The sequence below is a fragment of the Oncorhynchus gorbuscha genome, linkage group LG15 (assembly GCF_021184085.1).
Source record: "Oncorhynchus gorbuscha isolate QuinsamMale2020 ecotype Even-year linkage group LG15, OgorEven_v1.0, whole genome shotgun sequence".
NCBI classification, from domain to species: domain Eukaryota; kingdom Metazoa; phylum Chordata; class Actinopteri; order Salmoniformes; family Salmonidae; genus Oncorhynchus; species Oncorhynchus gorbuscha.
Window position 1 is genome coordinate 4433771 of NC_060187.1, and position 17605 is coordinate 4451375.

The following is a 17605-nucleotide window of genomic DNA, read 5'->3' on the forward strand; positions in this document are numbered from 1 at the left end:
AGGGGGACCCCCAGAGAGGGAGGGGAGGGGGACAGGGAGACAGCAGAGAGGGAGGGGACGGGGACAGGGAGACAGCAGAGAGGGGGGGACGGGGACAGGGAGACAGCAGAGAGGGAGGGGAGGGGGACAGGGAGACAGCAGAGAGGGAGGGGAGGGGGACAGGGAGACAGCAGAGGGAGGGGAGGGGGACAGGGAGACAGCAGAGAGGGAGGGGAGGGGGACAGGGAGACAGCAGAGAGGGAGGGGACGGGGACAGGGAGACAGCAGAGAGGGAGGGAGGGGGACAGGGAGACAGCAGAGAGGGAGGGAGGGGGACAGGGAGACAGCAGAGAGGGAGGGGAGGGGGACAGGGAGACAGCAGAGAGGGAGGGAGGGGGGGAGGGAGGGGAGGGGGACAGGGGAGACAGCAGAGAGGGAGGGGAGGGGGACAGGGAGACAGCAGAGAGGGAGGGAGGGGACAGGGAGACAGCAGAGAGGGAGGGGAGGGGGACAGGGAGACAGCAGAGAGGGGGGAGGGGGACAGGGAGACAGCAGAGAGGGAGGGGAGGGGGACAGGGAGACAGCAGAGAGGGAGGGGAGGGGGACCCCAGAGAGGGAGGGGAGGGGACCCCAGGAGGGAGGGAGGGGGACAGGGAGACAGCAGAGAGGGAGGGGAGGGGGACAGGGACCCCCAGAGAGGGAGGGGAAGGGGACAGGGAGACAGCAGAGAGGGAGGGGAGGGGGACAGGGACCCCCAGAGAGGGAGGGGAGGGGGACAGGGAGACAGCAGAGAGGGAGGGGGAGGGGGAGGGACCACCAGGAGGGGGAGGGGGACAGGGACCCCAAGAGAGGGAGAGGGGGAGGGGGAGGGAGGGGGAGGGGGACAGGGAGACAGGGACCCCCAGAGAGGGAGGGGAGGGGGACCCCCAGAGAGGGGGGAGGGGGACCCCCAGAGAGGGAGGGGAGGGGGGACGGGGAGGGGGACCCCCAGGAGGGGGGGGGGACCCAGAGAGGGAGGGGAGGGGGACAGGGGACCCCAGAGAGGGAGGGGGGGGGGACAGGGAGACAGCAGGAGGGGAGGGGACAGGGGAGACAGCAGAGAGGGAGGGCGGGGACAGGGGACAGCAGAGAGGGAGGGGGGACAGGGAGACAGCAGAGAGGGAGGGAGGGGGACAGGGAGACCAGAGAGGGAGGGGAGGGGGACAGGGAGAGCAGAGAGGGAGGGGAGGGGGACAGGGAGACAGCAGAGAGGGAGGGAGGGGGACAGGGACAGCCCCAGGGAGACAGCAGAGAGGGAGGGGGGGGACAGGGGACCCCAAGAGAGGGGAGGGGGACAGGGGAGGGGGACCCCCAGAGAGGGGGAGGGGGACAGGAGACAGCAGAGAGGGAGGGGAGGGGGACAGGGAGACCAGAGAGGGAGGGGAGGGGGGGGACCCAGGGAGACAGCAGAGAGGGAGGGGGAGGGGGACCCCCAGAGAGGGAGGGCAGGGGGACAGGGAGACAACAGAGGGGGGAGGGGGACCCCAGGAGGGAGGGGAGGGGACCCCCAGAGAGGGAGGGAGGGGGACAGGGAGACAGCAGAGAGGGAGGGGAGGGGGACAGGGACCCCCAGGGAGGGAGGGGAGGGGGGAGGGAGGGGAGGGGGACCCCCAGAGAGGGGGAGGGGGACAGGAGACCCAGAGAGGGAGGGAGGGGGGGGACCCCCAGAGAGGGAGGGGGAGGGGGACCCCAAAGAGGGAGGGGGGGGACCCCAGGGGGGGAGGGGGACCCCCAAAGAGGGAGGGGAGGGGGGAGGGAGGGGAGGGGGACAGGGACCCCCAGAGGGAGGGGGACCCCCAGAGGGGGGGGAGGGGGACCCCCCCCAGAGAGGGCGGGGAGGGGGGGGACCCCCAGAGGGGGGGGAGAGGGAGGGGGGGGACCCCAGAGAGGGGGGGACCCCCAGAGAGGGAGGGGGGGGACAGGGACCCCAGAGAGGGAGGGAGGGGGACAGGGACCCCAGAGAGGAGGGGAGGGGGACCCCCAGAGGGGGGGGGGGGACCCCAGAGGGAGGGAGGGGGAGGGGGACCCCAGAGAGAGGGGGGGGAGAGGGGGGAGGGGGACAGGGACCCCCAGAGAGGGAGGGGAGGGGGACAGGGACCCCCAGAGAGGGAGGGGGACAGGGACCCCCAGAGAGGGAGGGGAGGGGGACAGGGACCCCAGAGAGGGAGGGAGGGGGACAGGGACCCCAGAGAGGGAGGGGAGGGGGACAGGGACCCCCAGAGAGGGAGGGGAGGGGGACCACCAGAGAGGGAGGGGAGGGGGACCCCCAGAGAGGGAGGGGGACAGGGACCCCCAGAGAGGGAGGGGAGGGGGACCCCAGAGAGGGAGGGGAGGGGGACCCCAGAGAGGGAGGGGAGGGGGACAGGGACCCCCAGAGAGGGAGGGGAGGGGGACAGGGACCCCCAGAGAGGGAGGGGAGGGGGACCCCCAGAGAGGGAGGGGAGGGGGACAGGGACCCCCAGAGAGGGAGGGAGGGGGACAGGGACCCCCAGATAGGGAGGGGAGGGGGACCCCCAGAGAGGGAGGGGGAGGGGGACCCCCAGAGAGGGAGGGGAGGGGGACAGGGACCCCCAGAGAGGGAGGGGGGGGACCCCCAGAGAGGGAGGGGAGGGGGACCCCCAGAGAGGGAGGGGAGGGGGACCCCCAGAGAGGGAGGGGAGGGGGACCCCAAGAGAGGGAGGGGAGGGGGAACCCCAGAGAGGACGACCAGATATATGAATTTGATGTGTTTGCAGCTGAACAGTCTCCTCGCTAGAAGATATCAATCAGACCACACAGGTTGGCTTCATGGAAACTCTCCCTGGATGAAGTAACATCTGTCAGACTGGTGAGATGTAAATCAGAGAGCAGAGAGCGTTTCCTCTGGGGAGAGAGATGCCTATCCCTTAAACCTGACCCCCTCCCAGGACCCCTGTTGACTCACCATCCCCTAAACCTGACCCCCCCTCTCCCAGGACCTCTGTTGACTCACCATCCCCTAAACCCGACCCCCTCCCAGGACCTCTGTTGACTCACCATCGCCTACACCTGACCCCCCTCTCCCAGGACCCCTGTTGACTCACCATCCCCTACACCTGACCCCCCCCCCCAGGACCCCTGTTGACTCACCATCCCCTACACCTGACCCCCCTCTCCCAGGACCCCTGTTGACTCACCATCCCCTACACCTGACCCCCCTCTCCCAGAACCCCTGTTGACTCACCATCCCCTACACCTGACCCCCTCCCAGGACCCCTGTTGACTCACCATCCCCTACACCTGACCCCCCCTCTCCCAGGACCCCTGTTGACTCACCATCCCCTACACCTGACCCCCTCCCTCCTAGGACCCCTGTTGACTCACCATCCCCTACACCTGACCCCCCCCTCTCCCAGGAACCCTGTTGACTCACCATCCCCTACACCTGACCCCCCCTCCCTCCCAGGACCCCTGTTGACTCACCATCCCCTACACATGACCCCCCCTCCCAGGACCCCTTTGAACTCACCTGTCTCACACAGAGTCCCAGAGTAGCCACTCTCACACACACAGGTGAAGCTGTCGACACCTGGCACACACAGCGCTCCGTTGAGGCAGGGTCTGTCTTTACACTCGTCAATGTCTGCAGGCAGAATCACACACACACACACACACACACACACACACACACACACACACACACACACACACACACACACACACACACACACACACACACACACACACACACACACACACACACACACACACACACACACAGGATATTTACTCAGCTGATTAATATATGCGCCACGCCTCTCCCCTCACCCTGAAAATATGTGCTGCTGGCTGTGAAAGTTATTAGAGAAGATATGTCTCCACAGGAATGAGGAGAGGCAGCAAGTCAGCAGGCAGGCAGGGAGGGAGGGGAGGGGGGTCAGGGAGGAGCAGAGAGAGGAGCAGAGAGAGGGAGGGGAGGGGGTCAGGGAGACAGCAGAGAGAGGGAGGGGCGGGGGTCAGGGAGGAGCAGACAGAGAGAGGAGGGGGTCAGGGAGGAGCAGAGAGAGAGAGGAGGGGGTCAGGGAGACAGCAGAGAGGGAGGGGAGGGGGTCAGGGAGGAGCAGAGAGCGAGAGGAGGGGGTCAGGGAGACAGCAGAGAGAGGGAGGGGAGGGTGGTCAGGGAGGAGCAGAGAGAGGGAGGGGAGGGGGTCAGGGAGACAGCAGAGAAGGAGGGGAGGGGGTCAGGGAGGAGCAGAGAGAGGGAGGGGGGGGTCAGGGAGGAGCAGAGAGAGGGAGGGGAGGGGGTTCAGGGAGGAGCAGAGAGAGGGAGGGGCGGGGGGTCAGGGAGGAGCAGAGAGAGGGAGGGGAGGGGGTCAGGGAGGAGCAGAGAGAGGGAGGGGAGGGGGTCAGGGAGACAGCAGAGAAGGAGGGGAGGGGGTCAGGGAGGAGCAGAGAGAGGGAGGGGGGGTCAGGGAGGAGCAGAGAGAGGGAGGGGAGGGGGTCAGGGAGGAGCAGAGAGAGGGAGGGAGGGGGTCAGGGAGGAGCAGAGAGAGGGAGGGGAGGGGGTCAGGGAGGAGCAGAGAGAGGGAGGGGAGGGGGTCAGGGAGGAGCAGAGAGAGGGAGGGGAGGGGGTTCAGGGAGGAGCAGGGACAGTGGAGAGATGGAGGGGGTCAGGGAGGAGCAGAAATTCAGGCTCAAAGAGAATAGATCAAGTAAATAATTTTGATTTGGGGTCAAGAAAGGAGTGAGCAGAACAGGAGTATTAGGGATGGGGGGTAGATGGAGTTGTATTGGGAGATGGGGTAGTGGACAGAGATGATAGATGGGAGTTGGATAGATGGTGCTGTAATAGAGTTGAAATTCAGGCTCAAAGTAATAGAATAGATCAAGTAAATAATTTTGATTTGTGTATTATCAGATAGATGGTGTTGTATTGGGATAGATGGTGTTGTATTGGGATAGATGGTGTTGTATGCAGATAGATGGTGTTGTATTAGGATAGAATTATTGGGATAGATGGTGTTGTATTGGGATAGATGGTGTTGTATTGGGATAGATGGTGTTGTATTGGGATAGATGGTGTTGTATTGGGATAGATGGTGTTGTATTGGGATAGATGGTGTTGTATTGGGATAGATGGTGTTGTATTGGGATAGATGGTGTTGTATTGGGATAGATGGTGTTGTATTGGGATAGATGGTGTTGTATTGGGATAGATGGTGTTGTATTGGGATAGATGGTGTTGTATTGGGATAGATGGTGATTGTTGTATTGGGATAGATGGTGTTGTATTGGGATAGATGGTGTTGTATTGGGATAGATGGTGTTGTATTGGGATAGATGGTGTTGTATTGATAGTGTTGTATTGGGATAGATGGTGTTGTATTGGGATAGATGGTGTTGTATTGGGATAGATGGTGTTGTATTGCGATAGATGGTGTTGTATTGGGATAGATGGTGTTGTATTGGGATAGATGTATTGGGATAGATGGTGTTGTATTGGGATAGATGGTGTTGTATTGGGATAGATGGTGTTGTATTGGGATAGATGGTGTTGTATTGGGATAGATGGTGTTGTATTGGGATAGATGGTGTTGTATTGGGATAGATGGTGTTGTATTGGGATAGATGGTGTTGTATTGGGATAGATGGTGTTGTATTGGGATAGATGGTGTTGTATTGGGATAGATGGTGTTGTATTGGGATAGATGGTGTTGTATTGGGATAGATGGTGTTGTATTGGGATAGATGGTGTTGTATTGGGATAGATGGTGTTGTATTGGGATAGATGGTGTTGTATTGGGATAGATGGTGTTGTATTGGGATAGATGGTGTTGTATTGGGATAGATGGTGTTGTATTGGGATAGATGGTGTTGTATTGGGATAGATAGGTGGTGGATAGATGGTTGGTGGTTAGAGGTATTGGTTGGTGGATAGAGGTGTTATTGATAGATGGTGGTTAGATGGTGGTTAGATGGTGGTGGTTAGATGGTGGTTAGATGGTTAGAGGTGGTTAGATGGGTTAGAGATAGATGGTTAGATGGTTAGAGGTGGTTAGAGGTGGTTAGATGGTATTGGTTAGATGGTTAGATTGGGATAGATGGTGGTTAGATGGTTAGATGGTTAGAGGTGGTTAGATGGTGTTAGTATTGGGTTAGATGGTGGTTAGATGGGTTGTATTGGGATAGATGGTTAGAGGTGGTTAGATGGTGGTTAGATGGTTAGATGGTGTTGTATTGGATAGATGGTGTTGTATTGGGATAGATGGTTAGAGGTGGTTAGATGGTGGTTATAGATGGTTATTGGGATAGATGGTGGTTAGATGGTGTTGATTGGGATAGATGGGTGGTTGGGATAGATGGTTGGGATAGAGGTGGTTAGAGGTGGTTAGATGGTTAGTATTGGTTAGATGGTGGTTAGATGGTGGTATTGGGATAGATGGTGGTGGTTAGAGGTGGTTAGATGGTTAGAGGTGGTTAGATGGTTAGGTGGTTAGAGGTGGTTAGATGGTTAGATTGGGATAGATAGTTGTGGTTAGAGGTGGTTAGATGGTGGTATTGGGATAGATGGTGGATAGATGGTTAGATGGTTAGAGGTGGTTAGATGGTTAGAGGTGGTTAGAGGTGGTTAGAGGTGGTTAGATGGTGTTGTATTAGATAGATGGTTAGATGGTTAGATGGTTAGAGGTGGTTAGATGGTTTGGTTGGGATAGATGGTGGTTGGGATAGGTGGTTAGATGGTGTTAGATGGTTAGATTGGTTAGATGGTGGTATTGGGATAGATGGTTAGATTGGTTAGATGGTGGTTAGATGGTAGTTGGTTAGATGGTGGTTAGGATAGAGGTGGTTAGATGGTTAGAGGTGGTTAGATGGTTAGAGGTGGTTAGAGTGGTTAGAGGTGGTTAGATGGTTAGAGGTGGTTAGAGGTGGTTAGAGATGGTTAGAGGTGGTTAGAGGTGGTTAGATGGTTAGAGGTGGTTAGATGGTTAGAGGTGGTTAGAGGTGGTTAGGTGGTTAGAGGTGGTTAGATGGTTAGAGGTGGTTAGATGGTTAGGTGGTTAGAGGTGGTTAGATGGTTAGAGGTGGTTAGAGGTGGTTAGATGGTTAGAGGTGGTTAGATGGTTAGAGGTGGTTAGAGGAGGTGGTTAGATGGTTAGATGGTTAGAGGTGGTTAGATGGTTAGGTGGTTAGAGGTGGTTAGAGGTGGTTAGAGGTGGTTAGATGGTTAGAGGTGGTTAGATGGTTAGATGGTTCGAGGTGGTTAGATGGTTAGGTGGTTAGAGGTGGTTAGAGGTGGTTAGATGGTTAGAGGTGGTTAGAGTGGTTAGAGGTGGTTAGATGGTTAGAGGTGGTTAGAGGTGGTTAGATGGTTAGAGGTGGATAGAGGTGGTTAGATGGTTAGAGGTGGTTAGAGTTGGTTAGATGGTTAGAGGTGGTTAGAGGTGGTTAGATGGTTAGAGGTGGTTAGAGGTGGTTAGATGTGGTTAGAGGTGGTTAGAGGTGGTTAGATGGTTAGAGGTGGTTAGAGGTGGTTAGAGGTGGTTAGATGGTTAGAGGTGGTTAGGTGGTTAGAGGTGGTTAGATGGTTAGAGGTGGTTAGATGGTTAGAGGTGGTTAGATGGTTAGATGGTTAGAGGTGGTTAGAGGTGGTTAGATGGTTAGAGGTGGTTAGATGGTTAGATGGTTAGATGGTTAAAGGTGGTTAGATGGTTAGAGGTGGTTAGATGGTTAGAGGTGGTTAGATGGTTAGAGGTGGTTAGAGGTGGTTAGATGGTTAGAGATGGTTAGATAGTTAGAGACGGTTAGATGGTTAGAGGTGGTTAGATAGTTAGAGACGGTTAGATCGTTAGACGGTTAGAGGTGGTTAGAGAGGGTTAGAGGTGGTTAGGTGGTTAGAGGTGGTTAGGTGGTTAGAGGTGGTTAGATGGTTAGACAGTTAGAGGTGGTTAGAGAGTGTTAGAGGTGGATAGGTGGTTAGAGGTGGTTAGAGGTGGTTAGATGGTTAGACGGTTAGAGAGGGTTAGAGATGGTTAGAGGTGGTTAGAGGTGGTTAGATGGTTAGACGGTTAGAGAGGGTTAGAGATGGTTAGAGGTGGTTAGAGGTGGTTAGAGGTGGTTAGAGGTGGTTAGAGTTGGTTAGATGGTGGTTAGAGGTGGTTAGATGGTTAGAGGTGGTTAGATGGTTAGAGGTGGTTAGATGTTTAGAGATGGTTAGAGGTGGTTAGATGGTGGTTAGATGGTTAGATGGTTAGGTGTGAAGGTAGAGTGGGTACCGTACCTGTTTGGCAGACTGTCCCTGTAAACCCAGGTGTACACTGGCAGGTGAACCCGTTAACCTGGTCTGAGCAGGTACCTCCGTTCTGACAGGGGTAGGACGAACATTCATCTACATCTACACACACACACACACACACACACACACACACACACACACACACACACACACACACACACACACACACACACACACACACACACACACACACACACACACACACACACACACACACACACACACACACACACACACACACACACACACAGAAACACACACACACAGAAACATACAGAGAGAAAGCGAGAGAGAGAGTCATGAGGGTAGATAGAGTCACTGTACTCTCCAGTCAACACATACAAGGCTGATTTAGTAGAATTGTCCAAGAGGAGCGTTGCAGAGAGACCTGGCAGGAGGAGAGTTGCAGAGAGACCTGGCAGGAGGAGAGTTGCAGAGAGACCTGGCAGGAGGAGTGTTGCAGAGAGACCTGGCAGGAGGAGAGTTGCAGAGAGACCTGGCAAGAGGAGTGTTGCAGAGAGACCTGGCAGGAGGAGCGTTGCAGAGAGACCTGGCAGGAGGAGCCTTGCAGAGAGACCTGGCAGGAGGAACGTTGCAGAGAGACCTGGCAGGAGGAGTGTTGCAGAGAGACCTGGCAGGAGGAGCAGAGAGACCTGGCAGGAGGAACGTTGCAGAGAGACCTGGCAGGAGGAGTGTTGCAGAGAGACCTGGCAGGAGGAGCAGAGAGACCTGGCAGGGGGAGTGTTGCAGAGAGACCTGACAGGAGGAGTGTTGCAGAGAGACCTGGCAGGAGGAGCAGAGAGACCTGGCAGGAGGAGCAGAGAGACCTGACAGGAGGAGCAGAGAGACCTGACAGGAGGAGCAGAGAGACCTGACAGGAGGAGTGTTGCAGAGAGACCTGGCAGGAGGAGCAGAGAGACCTGACAGGAGGAGTGTTGCAGAGAGACCTGGCAGGAGGAGCAGAGAGACCTGGCAGGAGGTGCAGAGAGACCTGGCAGGAGGAGTGTTGCAGAGAGACCTGGCAGGAGGAGCAGAGAGACCTGGCAGGAGGAGCAGAGAGACCTGGCAGGAGGAGTGTTGCAGAGAGACCTGGCAGGAGGAGCAGAGAGACCCGGCAGGAGGAGCAGAGAGACCTGGCAGGAGGAGCAGAAAGGCCTGGCAGGAGGAGCAGAGAGACCTGGCAGGAGGAGCAGAGAGACCTGACAGGAGGAGCAGAGAGACCTGGCAGGAGGAGCAGAGAGACCTGGCAGGAGGAGTGTTGCAGAGAGACCTGGCAGGAGGAGCAGAGAGACCTGGCAGTGCCCTCGTATCCTATTAAAAGCATATGTCCCGAAAGGAAAAATGTTATCCAGTTGGAAAGTCAGATGGAACGCAGCTTTGACAAGCTGACTGGCCGAGTATGGAGTAGGACCCCAAATCCCAAATCAGCCCCTAGTACCTATCCCCTTCACTCCGAATAAGAGGAGAGAGGAGGAGGGGCGTGGAGCCCTGTCCAGAAACAACCCCTAGCACCTATCCACGAGATCGTATACTAACCCCTAGCTCCTATCCACGAGATCGTATACTAACCCCTAGCACCTATCCACGAGATCGTATACTAACCCCTAGCACCTATCCACGAGATCGTATACTAACCCCTAGCTCCTATCCACGAGATCGTATACTAACCCCTAGCACCTATCCACGAGATCGTATACTAACCCCTAGCACCTATCCACGAGATCGTATACTAACCCCTAGTACCTATCCCCTTCACCCCGGATAAGAGGAGAGAGGAGGAGGGGCGTGGAGCCCTGTCCAGAAACAACACCTAGCACCTATCCACGAGATCGTATACTAACCCCTAGCTCCTATCCACGAGATCGTATACTAACCCCTAGCACCTATCCACGAGATCGTATACTAACCCCTAGTACCTATCCCCTTCACCCCGGATAAGAGGACAGAGGAGGAGGGGCGTGGAGCCCTGTCCAGAAACAACCCCTAGTACCTATCCCCTTCACCCCGGATAAGAGGAGAGAGGAGGAGGGGCGTGGAGCCCTGTCCAGAAACAACCCCTAGTACCTATCCCCTTCACCCCGGATAAGAGGAGAGAGGAGGAGGGGCGTGGAGCCCTGTCCAGAAACAACCCCTAGTACCTATCCCCTTCACCTCGGATAAGAGGAGAGAGGAGGAGGGGCGTGGAGCCCTGTCCAGAAACAACCCCTAGCATCTATCCACGAGATCGTATACTCACCCCTAGCTCCTATCCACGAGATCATATACTAACCCCTAGCTCTTATCCATGAGGCGCTTGTAACGCCAGGGTAGTGGGTTCGATTCCCGGGACCACCCATACGTAGAATGTATGCACACATGACTGTAAGTCGCTTTGGAAAAAAGCGTCTGCTAAATGGCATATATTATTATTATATTATCGTATACTAACCCCTAGCTCCTATCCACGAGATCGTATACTAACCCCTAGCACCTATCCACGAGATCGTATACTAACCCCTAGCTCCTATCCACGAGATCGTATACTAACCCCTAGCTCCTATCCACAAGATTGTATACTAACCCCTACCTCCTATCCACGAGATCGTATACTAACCCCTAGCTCCTATCCACGAGATCGTATACTAACCCCTAGCTCCTATCCACGAGATCGTATACTAACCCCTAGCTCCTATCCACGAGATCGTATACTAACCCCTAGCACCTATCTACGAGATCGTATACTAACCCCTAGCTCCTATCCACGAGATCGTATACTAACCCCTAGCTCCTATCCACGAGATCGTATACTAACCCCTAGCTCCTATCCACGAGATCGATACTAACCCCTAGCTCCTATCCACGAGATCGTATACTAACCCCTAGCACCTATCCACGAGATCTTATACTAACCCCTAGCTTCTATCCACGAGATCGTATACTAACCCCTAAAACACCAGATCTGAGAGGAATGGACAGGTGCAAGCAATATGGCTTAAATTCAACCAATCAAATGCTCTCAGATGCCCACAGGTTGTCTAGAGGGGGAGAGGGAAAAAGGGTTGTTTCTGAACAAGGAGGACATGTAATGCAGTAGAGCGGAGCAGTTGGGTGACTGGGGTCAAGCAAGGGGTGATTGGGTTCAAAGGTTAAAGTTCACCGACTGACCTATCTGGCACCACCTTCCGGTGAACCCAGCCAGACAGGAGCAGGAGAAAGAAGGGTTGCCGGTGATGCAGTCATCAATACAGAGACCTCCATTCAGACAGGGTCGAAGGTGTGGACACACAGACGCTGTGGACGAGAGTCAGTTAGTGAGGAGGAGAGACAGAGACCTCCATTCAGACAGGGTCGAAGGTGTGGACACACAGATGCTGTGGACGAGAGTTAGTTAGTGAGGAGAGACAGAACAGTTAGTTAGTGAGGAGAGACAGAACAGTTAGTGAGGAGGAGAGACAGAACAGTTAGTTAGTGAGCAGAGACAGAACAGTTAGTTAGTGAGGAGGAGAGACAGAACAGTTAGTTAGTGAGGAGGAGAGACAGAACAGTTAGTTAGTGAGGAGAGACAGAACAGTTAGTTAGTGAGGAGGAGAGACAGAACAGTTAGTTAGTGAGGAGAGACAGAACAGTTAGTTAGTGAGGAGAGACATAACAGTTAGTGAGGAGGAGAGACAGAACAGTTAGTTAGTGAGGAGAGACAGAACAGTTAGTTAGTGAGGAGAGACAGAACAGTTAGTTAGTGAGAGACAGAACAGACAGAAGAGACAGAACAGTTAGTTAGTGAGGAGAGACAGAACAGTTAGTTAGTGAGGAGGAGAGACAGAACAGTTAGTGAGTGAGGAGAGACAGAACAGTTAGTTAGTGAGGAGAGACAACAGTTAGTGAGGAGAGAGACATAACAGTTAGTGAGTGAGGAGAGACATAACAGTTAGTTAGTGAGGAGGAGAGACAGAACAATTAGTTAGTGAGGAGAGACAGAACAGTTAGTTAGTGAGCAGAGACAGAACATTTAGTTAGTGAGGAGAGACAGAGGAGAGACAGAACAGTTAGTTAGTGAGGAGAGACAGAACAGTTAGTTAGTGAGGAGAGACAGAACAGTTAGTTAGTGAGGAGAGACAGAACAGTTAGTTAGTGAGGAGAGACAGAACAGTTAGTTAGTGAGGAGGAGAGACAGAACAGTTAGTGAGGAGGAGAGACAGAACAGTTAGTTAGTGAGGAGAGACAGAACAGTTAGTTAGTGAGGAGAGACAGAACAGTTAGTTAGTGAGGAGAGACAGAACAGTTAGTTAGTGAGGAGAGACAGAACAGTTAGTTAGTGAGGAGAGACAGAACAGTTAGTTAGTGAGGAGGAGAGACAGAACAGTTAGTTAGTTAGTGAGGAGAGACAGAACATTTAGTTAGTGAGGAGGAGAGACAGAACAGTTAGTTAGTGAGGAGAGACAGAACAGTTAGTTAGTGAGGAGGAGAGACAGAACAGTTAGTTAGTGAGGAAGAGACAGAACAGTTAGTTAGTGAGGAGAGACAGAACAGTTAGTTAGTGAGGAGAGACAGAACAGTTAGTTAGTGAGGAGAGACAGAACAGTTAGTTAGTGAGGAGAGACAGAACAGTTAGTTAGTGAGGAGAGACAGAACAGTTAGTTAGTGAGAGAGACAGAACAGTTAGTTAGTGAGGAGAGACAGAACAGTTAGTTAGAGGAGAGACAGAGGAGAGACAGAACAGTTAGTTAGTGAGGAGAGACAGAACAGTTAGTTAGTGAGGAGAGACAGAACAGTTAGTTAGTGAGGAGAGACAGAACAGTTAGTTAGTGAGGAGAGACAGAACAGTTAGTTAGTGAGGAGAGACAGAACAGTTAGTTAGTGAGGAGGAGAGACAGAACAGTTAGTTAGTGAGGAGAGACAGAACAGTTAGTTAGTGAGGAGAGACAGAACAGTTAGTTAGTGAGGAGAGACAGAACAGTTAGTTAGTGAGGAGAGACAGAACAGTTAGTTAGTGAGGAGAGACAGAACAGTTAGTTAGTGAGGAGAGACAGAACAGTTAGTTAGTGAGGAGAGACAGAACAGTTAGTTAGTGAGGAGAGACAGAACAGTTAGTTAGTGAGGAGAGACAGAACAGTTAGTTAGTGAGGAGGAGAGACAGAACAGTTAGTTAGTGAGGAGAGACAGAACAGTTAGTTAGTGAGGAGAGACAGAACAGTTAGTTAGTGAGGAGAGACAGAACAGTTAGTTAGTGAGGAGAGACAGAACAGTTAGTTAGTGAGGAGAGACAGAACAGTTAGTTAGTGAGGAGAGACAGAACAGTTAGTTAGTGAGGAGAGACAGAACAGTTAGTTAGTGAGGAGAGACAGAACAGTTAGTTAGTGAGGAGAGACAGAACAGTTAGTTAGTGAGGAGAGACAGAACAGTTAGTTAGTGAGGAGAGAGACAGAACAGTTAGTTAGTGAGGAGAGACAGAACAGTTAGTTAGTGAGGAGAGAGACAGAACAGTTAGTTAGTGAGGAGAGACAGAACAGTTAGTTAGTGAGGAGAGACAGAACAGTTAGTTAGTGAGGAGAGAGAACAGAACAGTTAGTTAGTGAGGAGAGACAGAACAGTTAGTTAGTGAGGAGAGACAGAACAGTTAGTTAGTGAGGAGAGACAGAACAGTTAGTTAGTGAGGAGAGACAGAACAGTTAGTTAGTGAGGAGAGACAGAACAGTTAGTTAGTGAGGAGGAGAGACAGAACAGTTAGTTAGTGAGGAGAGACAGAACAGTTAGTTAGTGAGGAGGAGAGACAGAGCAGTTAGTTAGTGAGGAAAGACAGAACAGTTAGTTAGTGAGGAGAGACAGAACAGTTAGTTAGTGAGGAGGAGAGACAGAACAGTTAGTTAGTGAGGAGAGACAGAACAGTTAGTTAGTGAGGAGAGACAGAACAGTTAGTTAGTGAGGAGAGACAGAACAGTTAGTTAGTGAGGGAGAGACAGAACAGTTAGTTAGTGAGGAGAGACAGAACAGAACAGTTAGTTAGTGAGGAGAGACAGAACAGTTAGTTAGTGAGGAGAGACAGAACAGTTAGTTAGTGAGGAGAGACAGAACAGTTAGTTAGTGAGGAGGAGAGACAGAACAGTTAGTTAGTGAGGAGAGACAGAACAGTTAGTTAGTGAGGAGAGACAGAACAGTTAGTTAGTGAGGAGAGACAGAACAGTTAGTTAGTGAGGAGAGACAGAACAGTTAGTTAGTGAGGAGAGACAGAACAGTTAGTTAGTGAGTAGAGACAGAACAGTTAGTTAGTGAGCAGAGACAGAACAGTTAGTTAGTGAGGAGGAGAGACAGAACAGTTAGTTAGTGAGGAGAGACAGAACAGTTAGTTAGTGAGGAGAGACAGAACAGTTAGTTAGTGAGGAGGAGAGACAGAACAGTTAGTTAGTGAGGAGAGACAGAACAGTTAGTTAGTGAGGAGAGACATAACAGTTAGTGAGGAGGAGAGACAGAACAGTTAGTTAGTGAGGAGAGACAGAACAGTTAGAGACAGAACAGTTAGTTAGTGAGGAGAGACAGAACAGTTAGTTAGTGAGGAGAGACAGAACAGTTAGTTAGTGAGGAGAGACAGAACAGTTAGTTAGTGAGGAGAGACAGAACAGTTAGTTAGTGAGGAGAGACAGACAGTTAGTTAGTGAGGAGAACAGTTAGTTAGTGAGGAGAGACATAACAGTTAGTGAGGAGGAGAGACATAACAGTTAGTTAGTGAGGAGGAGAGACAGAACAATTAGTTAGTGAGGAGAGACAGAACAGTTAGTTAGTGAGCAGAGACAGAACATTTAGTTAGTGAGGAGAGACAGAACAGTTAGTTAGTAAGGAGAGACAGAACAGTTAGTTAGTGAGGAGAGACAGAACAGTTAGTTAGTGAGGAGGAGAGACAGAACAGTTAGTTAGTGAGGAGAGACAGAACAGTTAGTTAGTGAGGAGAGACAGAACAGTTAGTTAGTGAGGAGGAGAGACAGAACAGTTAGTTAGTGAGGAGAGACAGAACAGTTAGTTAGTGAGGAGAGACAGAACAGTTAGTTAGTGAGGAGAGACAGAACAGTTAGTTAGTGAGGAGGAGAGACAGAACAGTTAGTTAGTGAGGAGAGACAGAACAGTTAGTTAGTGAGGAGGAGAGACAGAACAGTTAGTTAGTGAGGAGAGACAGAACATTTAGTTAGTGAGGAGGAGAGACAGAACAGTTAGTTAGTGAGGAAAGACAGAACAGTTAGTTAGTGAGGAGAGACATAACAGTTAGTTAGTGAGGAGGAGAGACAGAACAGTTAGTTAGTGAGGAGAGACAGAACAGTTAGTTAGTGAGGAGAGACAGAACAGTTAGTGAGGAGAGACAGAACAGTTAGTTAGTGAGGAGAGACATAACAGTTAGTGAGGAGAGACAGAACAGTTAGTTAGTGAGGAGAGACATAACAGTTAGTTAGTGAGGAGAGACAGAACAGTTAGTTAGTGAGGAGAGACAGAACAGTTAGTGAGGAGGAGAGACAGAACAGTTAGTTAGTGAGGAGAGACATAACAGTTAGTTAGTGAGGAGAGACAGAACAGTTAGTTAGTGAGGAGAGACATAACAGTTAGTGAGGAGGAGAGACAGAACAGTTAGTTAGTGAGGAGAGACAGAATAGTTAGTTAGTGAGGAGGAGAGACAGAACAGTTAGTTAGTGAGGAGAGACAGAACAGTTAGTTAGTGAGGAGGAGAGACAGAACAGTTAGTTAGTGAGGAGAGACAGAACAGTTAGCTAGTGAGGAGAGACAGAACAGTTAGTTAGTGAGGAGGAGAGACAGAACAGTTAGTTAGTGAGGAAAGACAGAACAGTTAGTTAGTGAGGAGAGACAGAACAGTTAGTTAGTGAGGAGAGACAGAACAGTTAGTTAGTGAGGAGAGACAGAACATTTAGTTAGTGAGGAGGAGAGACAGAACAGTTAGTTAGTGAGTAGAGACAGAACAGTTAGTTAGTGAGGAGAGACAGAACAGTTAGTTAGTGAGGAGAGATAGAACAGTTAGTTAGTGAGGAGGAGAGACAGAACAGTTAGTTAGTGAGGAGAGACAGAACAGTTAGTTAGTGAGGAGAGACAGAACAGTTAGTTAGTGAGGAGAGACAACAGTTAGTTAGTGAGGAGAGACAGAACAGTTAGTTAGTGAGGAGAGACAGAACAGTTAGTTAGTGAGGAGAGACATAACAGTTAGTTAGTGAGGAGGAGAGACAGAACAGTTAGTTAGTGAGGAGAGACAGAACAGTTAGTTAGTGAGGAGGAGAGACAGAACAGTTAGTTAGTGAGGAGAGACAGAACAGTTAGTTAGTGAGGAGAGACATAACAGTTAGTGAGGAGGAGAGACAGAACAGTTAGTTAGTGAGGAGAGACATAACAGTTAGTTAGTGAGGAGAGACAGAACAGTTAGTTAGTGAGGAGAGACAGAACAGTTAGTTAGTGAGGAGGAGAGACAGAACAGTTAGTTAGTGAGGAGAGACAGAACAGTTAGTTAGTGAGGAGGAGAGACAGAACAGTTAGTTAGTGAGGAGAGACAGAACATTTAGTTAGTGAGGAGGAGAGACAGAACAGTTAGTTAGTGAGGAAAGACAGAACAGTTAGTTAGTGAGGAGAGACAGAACAGTTAGTTAGTGAGGAGGAGAGACAGAACAGTTAGTTAGTGAGGAGAGACAGAACAGTTAGTTAGTGAGGAGAGACAGAACAGTTAGTTAGTGAGGAGAGACAGAACAGTTAGTTAGTGAGGAGGAGAGACAGAACAGTTAGTTAGTGAGGAGGAGAGACAGAACAGTTAGTTAGTGAGGAGAGACAGAACAGTTAGTTAGTGAGGAGAGACAGAACAGTTAGTTAGTGAGGAGAGACAGAACAGTTAGCTAGTGAGGAGGAGAGACAGAACAGTTAGTTAGTGAGGAGAGACAGAACAGTTAGTTAGTGAGGAGAGACAGAACAGTTAGTTAGTGAGGAGAGACAGAACAGTTAGTTAGTGAGTAGAGACAGAACAGTTAGTTAGTGAGGAGAGACAGAACAGTTAGTTAGTGAGTAGAGACAGAACAGTTAGTTAGTGAGGAGAGACAGAACAGTTAGTTAGTGAGGAGAGACAGAACAGTTAGTTAGTGAGCAGAGACAGAACAGTTAGTTAGTGAGGAGAGACAGAACAGTTAGTTAGTGAGGAGAGACAGAACAGTTAGTTAGTGAGGAGAGACAGAACAGTTAGTTAGTGAGGAGAGACAGAACAGTTAGTTAGTGAGGAGAGACAACAGTTAGTTAGTGAGGAGGAGAGACAGAACAGTTAGTTAGTGAGGAGAGACAGAACAGTTAGTTAGTGAGGAGGAGAGACAGAACAGTTAGTTAGTGAGGAGAGAC

General features: G+C 51.4%; 1 protein-coding gene across 1 annotated transcript in view; it reads right to left on the minus strand.

Moving 5' to 3' along the window:
* LOC123996450 (sushi, nidogen and EGF-like domain-containing protein 1) overlaps window positions 1–17605 on the minus strand; it is a 157517-nt gene that overhangs the window by 78422 nt on the left and 61490 nt on the right. Inside the window, exons 5-7 of the mRNA XM_046299819.1 lie at window positions 11414–11539; window positions 8255–8368; window positions 3506–3619 (exon numbers count right to left, since the gene is read on the minus strand). Coding sequence (XP_046155775.1) covers window positions 3506–3619; window positions 8255–8368; window positions 11414–11539 — 354 coding nt within the window. The remainder of the gene's footprint in view (window positions 1–3505; window positions 3620–8254; window positions 8369–11413; window positions 11540–17605) is intronic.